This window comes from Carlito syrichta, unplaced genomic scaffold (genome assembly GCF_000164805.1).
Source record: "Carlito syrichta isolate Samal-C Ts95f unplaced genomic scaffold, Tarsius_syrichta-2.0.1 Scaffold303986, whole genome shotgun sequence".
Taxonomy (NCBI): Eukaryota; Metazoa; Chordata; class Mammalia; order Primates; family Tarsiidae; genus Carlito; species Carlito syrichta.
In genome coordinates this window covers 507616-518331 of record NW_007248082.1, presented here as the reverse complement: position 1 = coordinate 518331, position 10716 = coordinate 507616, and the positions used below count along the sequence as shown (strand labels likewise).

General features: G+C 39.9%; 1 protein-coding gene across 3 annotated transcripts in view; it reads right to left on the bottom strand.

Annotated features, from left to right (window-relative positions):
• Positions 1-10716, bottom strand: part of KDM3B (lysine demethylase 3B) — a 63066-nt gene that overhangs the window by 29220 nt on the left and 23130 nt on the right. For 2 of the 3 annotated variants that reach the window (XM_021713003.1, XM_021713004.1), the window contains 2 exons: positions 8703-8917; positions 7626-7778 (listed from right to left, as the gene is read on the bottom strand). In XM_021713003.1, coding sequence (XP_021568678.1) covers positions 7626-7778; positions 8703-8917 — 368 coding nt within the window. Of the gene's footprint in view, positions 1-7596; positions 7779-8702; positions 8918-10716 lie in introns of all 3 variants that reach the window. The other variant, XM_021713002.1, reaches the window with a different exon arrangement.

Genomic DNA, 10716 nt, shown 5'->3' with positions numbered 1-10716 from the left:
AGTAGCCGGAATTACAGGCATGTGCTACCACACCCGGCTGATTTTTTGATTTATTGTAGAGATGAGGTCTTGCTGCCCAGGTGGGTCTCGAACAATCCACTCACCTCAGCCTCCCAAAGGCGCTGGATTACAGGCTGAGCCACCGAGCCCGGCCTATCTACTTATTCTTAAGGGAATGTTGATGATTTGTGACTTTCATGGAATTTGGCCATTATATCTAAGCTGTCAAATGTATTGGTATAATATTCACAATATTATTTATCCTTTTAATGTCTGAATGATCCATATTGAGGTCTTCTCTTTTTTTTTTTTTTTTTTGAGTTGGGAGTTTCACTCCGTTGCACAGGCTGGAATGCTATGGCACACTCATGGCCACCCCAGTGTTGACCTGCTGGGTTCAGACAATACTTCTGCCTCAGCCTTCCAAGTAGCTGGAATTAGAGGGGTGCAACACCACGCCCAACTAATTATTTGTTTATTTATTGTACAGACAAGATCTCATCATGTTGCCCAGTCTGGTCTCAAACCCGTAGGATGAGGCAATCCTCTTGCCTCAGCCTCTCAAAGTGCTGGGATTACAGGCATGAGCAACAGTGCCTGGCTCTCTCTTTTTTTTTTTTCTTAAAGAGACAAGGTCTTACTATGTTGTCTATGCTGGTCTCAAATTCTTGTGCTCAAGTGATCTTTCCACCTCAGCCTCCTAAGTAGCTGGGATGATAGGTATGTATCACTATACTTGGCTCTCTTATTCTTAATGTTAAAAAAGTATACATTCTCATTTTTTTCTGGTAGGCAGTAGCTTAGCTGTTTAAGACATTTCTTCTTTACTAATGTAGGTGTTCACTGCTATAAAATCCCCTATGTACTGCTTTAGCTACATACTTCAAATGTTGACATGTTGTGCTTTTATTTTCATTTATTTCAAAACATTTTCTAATTTCTCTTGTGACTTCTTCTTTGATCCACGGAATACTTAGAAGTGTGTTGTTTAATTTCCAAGTATTTGGAATTTTCCAGACACCTTTCTGTTACTGATTTCTCATTTAATCCTCTTGTGGTTAGAGAATATATTCCATATGATTTTAATCACCTTAAATTTGTTGAGATTTACCTTATGACCCAGAGCATAGCCTATTTTGATAAACATTCCATATGCATTCAAAAGAAATATGCATTCTGCTGTTGTTGGATGGAGTATTCTATAAAAGTCAAGTTGATTGATGGTGTTAAATCTTCTCTACTGTTTTTCTGTATACTTGCTCTATCACTTATTGAGAGAAGCTTTTGAAACCGCCAATTATGGTCATGAATGTCTCTATTTGTCCTTTCAGTCTTATCAGTTTTCCTTGTATGATTTAAAACTCTGTTACTAGGTGTACGAATATTTAGGGTTATGTTCTGTTGATGAACTGATCTCTTAATTATTATGAAATGACCCACCTTACACCTACTAATATCCTTTGCTCTAAAATCTACCTTATCTAATAGTAATATAATTATTCCAGGTTTCTGTTGAATATAGTTTTAGCCATTGTATATAATCTTCCATGTTTTTGTTTTTTTTTTTTTTGAGTTGGAGGCTCACTCTGTGACCCCGTGGCATGCTCATGGCCACTGCAGCCTCAACCTGCTGGGCTCAGGCAATCCTTCCACCTCAGCCTTCCAAGTAGCCAGATTTACAGGTACATGCTACCATGCCCAGCTTTATTTGATTTGTTGTAGAGACGAGGTCTCACCAAGTTGCCCAGGCTGGTCTTGAACCCCTGAGCTCAGGCAATCCTCTCTCCTCAGCCTCCCAAAGTGCTGGGATTACAGGCTTGAGCCACCGTGCCTGGCCCATTGTTCTATTTTTAACCCATCTGTGTTTTCATATTCAAAGTAGATTTCTTACAGACAACATTAGATTTATTTTCTATTTGTTCCATTTCTTTTTGTTTCATTTTTCCTGTCTTCTTTTCAATTACTTCTCCTCAGCCTCCCAAAGGCACAGGATTACAGGCTGAGCCACCGAGCATGGCTTGAATTTTTTAATGATTTGATTTTGTTTCTACTTTTTTTACTTATTAGCTATACCTGTTAGTGGCTGCTCTAGGGTTTGCAGTATTAATCTTTTTTTTTTTGAGTTGGAGTCTCACTCTGTTGCCCAGACTGGAGTGCAATGGCACACTCCCGGCTACCGCAGCCTCGACCTGCTGGGCTCCAGCGATCCTTCCGCCTCAGCCTTCCAAGTAACCAGAACTACAGGCATGCGCTACCACATCCGGATAATTTTTGATTTATTGTAGAGACAAGGTCTCACCAAGTTGCCCGGGCGGGTCTCGAATCCGTGGGCTCAGGCAATCAATCCACTCATCTCGGCCTCCAAAAGTGCTGGGATTACAGGCCGAGTCACTGAGCCTGGCCCAGTATTAATCTTTAACTTACCACAGTTTATCTTCAAATATTGTACTACTTTACATATAGTATAAGACTCTTACAAAACTATACTTCAATTTCTCCCTCCTTTCCTCTGTACTGTTATTATACACTTTAATTTTACATGTATCATAAACCTCACAATACATTGTTGATATTTTTGCTTTAAGTAATTACTTTTTTCTCTCGGCCTTCCAAATAGTTGGAACCACAGGCGTGTACCACCGTGCCCAACTAATTTTTTTAATTTATTGTAGAGACAAGGTCTTGCCATGTTGCCCAGGCTGGTCTCAAACCCCTGAGCTCAGGCAATCCTCTGGCCTCGGCCTCCCAAAGTGCTGGGATTACAGACTTGAACCACAGTGCCTGGCCAATAATTACATTTCTAAAAGATTAAAAATGAGAAAAAATATCTTTTATATTTACTCATATATTTACCATGTAGGATGGTCTTCATTCTTTTGTATAAATTCCAGTTTCCATACCATATTATTTTCTTCTGCCTGAAAAACTACCTTTATTGTATAGTGTGGATATCCTTGTGATGACTCTATCAGCTTTCCTTGGTATGAAATTTTATTTCACTCTTACATTTGAAAAATATTTTCAATGGATATGAATTCTAGGCTTATAGGTTTGCTTTTAGCACTTAAAGAAGATATTACATAGTCTTCTGGCCTACAGGGTTTCTTAAAATTTGGTTGTCATTCTTATCTGTCACTCTTCAATTAATAAATTTAGACCTTTTTTTCTCCCCTTTGTGCTTTGTTTTAGATAGTTTTTGTTTGTTATTTTTTTTGCCATGTCTTCAAGTTCAATGATTTTTTTCCTTTGGCAGTATCTATTCTGCTGTTAATTCCATCCAGTGTAAATATTTGATATTTTTTTTATCTCTACAAGTTTCATTTTGACCTTTTATATATCTCCTATTTCTTTCTTTATCACATTCATGTTCTTTGCCCTTAAGAATATTTATAAGATTTCTAACAGGTACTTTAAGGTTCTTTTCTACTAATTCCATCATCACTGTTATTTTGGGGTATTTCTATTGATTTTTCTCCCCAGTTTATTGGTCATATTATTCTGTGTTTTTTGCATAACTGCTAATTACTGACTAAATGCAGAGTTTTGTGACTTTTATGTTTTCTGGGTATTGGATTTTGTAATACTTTAAAGAGTGTTTGGTTTTAGTCTGATGCATAGTTGTATAACTTACAGATCAGTTTGATTCTTCTGAGGCTTGCTTTACATTTTGTTATGGTAATCTCAGAGCAGTTTTTAATTCTGGGATTAAATTTAGTCCCACTACTAAGATGTGACCTTTCTGGACTCTATTGTCTTTTCATGTGGGCTTGTGGGAATACAAATTGTGAATTCCTCAAATTATCCAGTCAATTGCTTTCTGAAGGTTCATTCTTGGGTCTTGAAGAGTTTCATCTCATGCATGTGTAGATCACTACATAGGCAAAAAATTAAGGGGAGCTCTCTTGTAGATCTTTTTTTTTTTGAGTTGGAGTCTCACTCTGTCACCCAGACTGGAGTGCAGTGGCTGCTCCCGGCCACCACAGCCTCGACCTGTTGGGCTCCGGTGATCCTTCTGCCTCAGCCTTCCAAGGAGCTGGAACTACAGGTGCGCGCTACAACGCCCGGCTACAATAAATTTTTGATTTATTGTAGAGATGAGGTCTCGCCAAGTTGCCCAGGCGGGTCTCGAATCCGTGTGCTCAGGCAATCCACTCACCTCAGCTCTTGTAGATCTTTGATGTTCTTCTTCTGTGTAGTTGCTACTCCTTCAGCACTTTGCTTCACTCTTCTCAGACTCTGACCTCTGTCTCTATTCAATGAGGTTGCCAATTTCTGTTTTAGTTCCCTTACCTTTGCTACAGCCTAGAACCTGCCCCTAGATAGCAATTCAGGGCAACTACAGGGATCACCTTGTCTGTTCCCTTTTCTCAGGGATCACAGTCCCATGTTGCCTGTTGTCCAACAGGTTAAAACTGATTTCATTTATCACAACACAATTCATAATCACAAAGATGTGGAGTCAACATAAATGACCATCAACTTATCAGTGGAAAATGAAAATATGGTGTGTAAATATATATCATAGAATACTATTCGGCCATAAAAAAAAAAATAAGGTCTTCTGCAGCAATTTGGATGGAATTGGAGACCATCATCCTAAGTGAAGTTACACAGGAACAGAAAACCAAATACTGCATGTTCTCACTTATAAGTGGGAACTAAACTAAGGAAATACAAAGGAATATAGAATGGTATAATGGATATTGGAGACTCATAAGAGTAAGAATGGGAAGAAGGGAGGGATGAAAAATCACCTGTTGGATATAAGGTGCACAGATTGGAGGGGGGTGGGTACACTCTAAGCCCAGACTTCTTTGCCACTGTACAATATATCCATGCAACCAAAAAACCATTTGTTTTTGTTTCTAAAGTTACTGAAATTAAACAAAACAAAACAAAACAGTAGCTCATATATTTTACCCAGTTTTCTCATTGTTTATGGTAGGAGGGCAATTCCTGCAACAATTCATCTATCATGGACAGGAGTAATTTATGTTGTATGTCAAGTGGCTGTCAGGTCCTATGCTAACCACTTGACATACAACATCTCATTTAATACTTAATGATAATGCTGTGAAGTACCGATATCTTTGTTTTATAAACAAGAACACTGAAACTCTGAAGGATTAAGTAACTAGCCCAAGATAACATAGTTGGTAGAAAATGTAGAAGTAGGTTTCAAATTTCAATAGCCTAAGTTTGAAACCACTGTTATAATGATTATACTGTATCCCTGAAGAGGGAAAAATGAGGTCAAGGGGCAAGGAGGATTCTTGGCATATAACAAGATAAAGCAAAAATCAAGGACAGCAAAGAATTTGAATGGACATTTCTCCTAAACAAACAAACAAACAAAAAACCCCAAATAACTTACAAGCACATGAAAAGATACTCAACATCATTAATCACCAGAGAAATGCAAACCAAACCACACTATGAGATAATACTTCAGTCATTATGATGTATACAATAAAAAAGACAAGGCATAACAAGTGTTGGCAAGTACATGGAAACTTCCCTCATGCATTGCTGGTGGGATTGCAAAATAGTATGGCTACTTTGGAATACAGTTTGGCAGTTCTTCAAAAGCTTAAATGCAGAACTGTCATATGACCCAGAAATTCCACTCCTAGGTATATATCCAAGAGAACTGCAAACAAGTCCACACAAATGTTCACAGTGGCACCATTCCTATTAGCTCAAAGTGGAAACAACCCAAAATGTTCATCAGGTGGTGAACAGATACACAAATATAGTACATCCAATCAATGGAATATTATTTGGCAATACAAATGAATGAATTACTGATATGTGACATGGAGGAAACTTTAAAACACTATGCTAAGTGACAAAGGCCAGTCACAGAAGGTCAAATAATGTATGATTTCATTTAAATGACATATCCAGAACAGGCAAATCTACAGAGACAAAAAAATAGACTAGTGGTTGCCAAGAGCTATGAGGAGGAATGGGGAGTGACTGCTAATGGGGGTATTAGTTTGTTGTGGCGGAGGAGTGGGGGGGAGTTGATAAAAATGGAATTAGATAGTGGTGATGGTTGTACAATCTTGTATACTAAACCACTGAATTGTGTATGTCTATTTATTTTTGAGTTGGAGTCTCCCTCTGGTGCCCAGGCTGGAGTGCAGTGGCACACTCACGGCCACTGCAGTCTTGACCTGCTGGGCTTAGGCAATCCCTCCGCCTCCAAGACTTCCAAGTGGCTGGAACTACAGACGCACGCCACAATGCCCAGCTAATTTTTGTGATTTATTGTAGAGACGCGGTCTCACCAAGTTGCCCGGGCTGGTCTTGAACTCTGGGCTCAGACAATTCTCTCGCCTCGGCCTCCCAAAGTGTTGGAATTACTGGCTGAGGCACCATGCCCAGCCTTGTAATAATTTTTTGTGTGTAAATGCTAGGTCAAAGGTTATGCACAGCAAATTTGACACTTTCATCAAATTGCTCTCCCTGCAATTTTTATACTTTACTAGGAGAGTGATTTTTTTTTTTTAAGTTCGACTCTAACTTTGACCCTCAGGCTGGAATGCAGCGGCATGCTCACGGCCACCGCAGCCTCGACCTGCTGGGCTCAGGCAATCCTTCCACCTCAGTCTTTCAGGTAGCTGGAACTACAGGCATGCACCACCATGCCCAGTTAATTTTTTAATTTATTGTAGAGAAGGGGTCTATATTTTCCAGGCTGTTCTTGAACCTGCTGGCTCAGGCAATCCTCTTGTCTCCGCCTTCCAATGTGCTGGGATTACCACCAGCGCCACTGTGCCTGGCCAAGACCGATTCTTTTAATGATTGTTCTGAAACTTTTTTTTCCATAATATACATATATTATGTCGGAGGAGTGGGGGGGGGGGTTAATAAAAATGGAATTAGATAGTGGTAATGGTTGTACAATCTTTAAACTAAACCACTGAATTGTGTTTGTTTGTTTGTTTGTTTATTTATTTTTGAGTTGGAGTCTCACTCTGTTGCCCAGGCTGGAATGCAGTGGCACACTCATGGCCACTCCAGCACTGACCTGCTGGGCTCCAGCGATCCTTCCGCCTCAGCCTTCCAAGTAGCTGGAACTACAGGCGAGTGCTACCAGGCCTGGTTAATTTTTGATTTATTGTAGAGACGAGGTTTCGCCAAGTTGCCCGGGCTGGTCTTGAACCCGTGGGCTCAGGCAATCCACTTGTCTTGGCCTCCCAAAATGCTGGGATTACAGACTAAGCCACCGAGCCCAGTCTGTGTATATTTATTTTTTAAAATTAAAAAAAGTTTTTTGCCATTTCCTTTAAATAAAGCCAGGGTATACTTTAAAAGGGTGACTTTTATGAAATGTGAATTTTATCTGAATTTAAACAAAAAAACAAGGTCTTTGTTATACCTAACTTTATAGAAGAACAAAATAAACAAGGGAAAATTAAGAATAATCCTTCTTGGCTTATTTTAGTCTTCCCAGTTAGGCTGAGTATTGGCAGTTTTAAGGTCTTACAATAAAGATGAACGAAGCTATGTAGCTGAAGCAGAGCACAAACCCATTCCTGCCTCAATTTTCAAATCCTACAACTCTATTGACACATACCTACAGGTTACCTTTAGAGCACAGGACACTATTTGCTTACCACTGCGTGGCCGGCTTTTTCTTAGCCGGTAACAGTCAAGGCAGACTCCAAATCCACATTTGCGACAAACCCAGTGGATGTTGAAGAGAGTTGTTTCACATACATCACACATCTCCCGTACACCACGCACAGCACGCTTCCATGCCACTTTCTCTGGTGGAAAGAAGAGGAATACTGTTGGCACTGACCATCCTGACCAATAGCAAAAGACCTCAGACCCACTGATCCCATCTCAAGCTATCTGTCTAGCAGTAATACTCCAAGATTTATGAAGTTTGTGCTTCTATAACTGAAAGAATAACAAAAAAATAAAAGGAATTTCCAATATTTCTGAACAAACCATATAACTTATTATTACTTTTTTTAGAAAGCAGGATTTATTGAGAGGACAGGAAAGCTCCCACAGTGGGAGGGGAACCCCAAGGGGTTGCCCCATGCAACTTATTTATAATATATTTTATGGGCTTGAGGTAACAAACAACACCAGGATATAACCCAGTGTCAACAAGGAACTAATGGCATATGTCACTTGAAATACTATAACATTTTCAATGGGGGGAGTTTAAAATGAAAGGATCTTTCTCTTGAAATTTAGGGCATAATTTCACAGCACAATTTTCATTTGTATGGAATGAGGACACAGTATATTGTAGACATGGAAATATTAAAAATGTCTGAATAATGTGGGTTCTAGGTGTGAACCATGGAACCTAACAGCACTTCATCTATTCACAAATCACAGACTATTGCTTACTAGTACGAACTGTTTCGAAGCAAACTGAAAATATTCAGGGTGAATCAAACTCAAATATGGATTCAAGTGCATATTATGGTAGCTGCACTACAAAATTGAAAAGTAAGCAGGGAAGGAAGTTTTTGGCTTGTTAATTGTCAAAGACTAAAAGAATGGGGTCTGCTGAATATAGTTAAGGCCTCAACTACAGGTTGCTACAAAGAGAAGTTTTATTAGTCTTAATTCATTCACAGAAAATGCTCCCCCCAATCCTCCCTTTAAGTGAAAGAAAATTAAAGTTTCCAGAAAGGAGTGCCTGGAAGACAAGCAAGAGGGTGCCTTACGGTGTGGCTCCACCATCATCATGGCCTCCTTTTCAGACATTACAAGCTGGCAGAACTGGTCCCCAACATTGGCCAGGATGTATTTTGAGGTCTCTAGGTCTATCCCTTCTGCTAGGGAGGAAGAGGGAATCCACAGGTTCATGGCATCAGGGTCACTTTGCTGGGGGCTTAGAAACCCCTCTACACGGAGTACCCCTTTTCGAGTGAAGATCAACCTGAGACAGAATCAAATACATGGTAAACAGAAGTAGCAATGTAAACTAACACAAGCCTAAAATCCTAGGACCTGAAAAGAAATAAAATGAGACAACAGGAATCAGGCTAAGAAGGTTCACTATTTTTGACCAACATGGTTTCCACTCTTTGCTAACAGGAAGGCTTGTAACTAACACTTAATGGGTCTAGATTCTTTAAAAAGTTGTCCCTAAGGCCGAGGTGGGAAGACTGTTTAAGCCCAGGAGTTTGAGACCAGCCTGGGCAACATAGCAAGTCTCTATAAAAAGTAAAATTAAAAAACTAGCTGAATGTAGTGGTATGCGCCTATAGTCCCAGTTACTTGGAAGGCTGAAGGATTGCCTGAGCCCAAGAGGTCAAGGCTGCAGTGAATCATGATCATGCCACCATACTCCAGTCTGGGCGACAAAGTGAGACTTCGACTCAAAAAAAAAACAAAAATCCACCAGAGTTGCTATCAGTTTTTCTATCCACCTATTCTACACCAGCACGCGTGTTGCTGAATGTGACCAGAGAAAAACACAGAGCCATTCTCATTGTAACACTTTAAATTCATGTCTACCTACTTCAGGTCAGTCTTTAATACTGCCTGACAGTCACAATAGTTTTCCTGGTGCACTCTCTCTCCTAGATACCTGTTTTATACCTTCTTTCTTTTCATTCTTCCAATACTACTTCCCCCATGAGGACCTTGTTTTCTATTCCAGTGAGAAAACACAAGCCAGAAGAAAATTTCCACAAGCTCCTACCACACTACCACACTTTCCTAAAACTGGGCCCAAGTACTCTGTTACTCTGAACTACAAGAGAACAAAGTCACTATCTCCAGTTACATCCTAACCCTTTTCCTCAACCCAAAGACATTCCTCCATGAATTCTATCCTTTCTTTTCTACATCATCTATTTTCTTCTCTACTGAATCAAAACTTGCTCTGATTTCCATCACAAAAATCCTCTCAACCCCACACTCTCCTCCATTGATCTGCTGATGAGAGCAAAGTTCCTTGAAAGATATTCCCCCTACCAATCTACGAAAACTATTCTGATGAGGTCATTCCACCTTGCTAAATCAAACGGTCAGTTCCAGTTCTTATCTCACAATACTTGTCAGCAAAATTTGACACAGCTCATTAATCCTTTCTGGAAACATTTTCTATAATTGTCTTTTAGGGTACCTCATGGCCTGGTTTTCCCACTACCATCTCACTGGCAGTTCTTTCTCAGTCTCGTTTACTCATTCCTTCTCATCTCTCCCATCTCTAAACAATGAAGAGTGCCAGAACTCAGCCCTTGGACTGCCTTTCTTCTTTATCTACACTCTGACTCCCGAGGTGATCTCAATTAGACTCACAGCTTTAAATATCTGGTGATATCCAAATTTCTATCTCTAGGTTGGAATTCTTCCCTTAACTCTGGAATTAGGAGTTCCAGCTGCCCTCTCAACATCTCCACTTGGAAATCTAACAAGCATCTCAAATTTAACACACCCAGGTTAAAACTCCTCAAACCTGCTTTTCCCTGAAAAATCTCCTTTATCAGTAAATGGCAATCCCATTTTTCCAGTTTTTGGGCCAAAAGATGTGGAATTATCCTTAACTTCTTTCTTTCATACTCCACATCTAATCCATCAGAAAATTAAGTGCCCTCTATCTTCAACCACTCATCATCTCCATTATTATTATTTTTTTTCAGTTGGAATCTCACTCTGTCGCCCAGACTGGAATGCAGTGGCCGCTCCCGGCCACTGCAGCCTCGACTGCTGGGCTCCGGCGATCCTTCC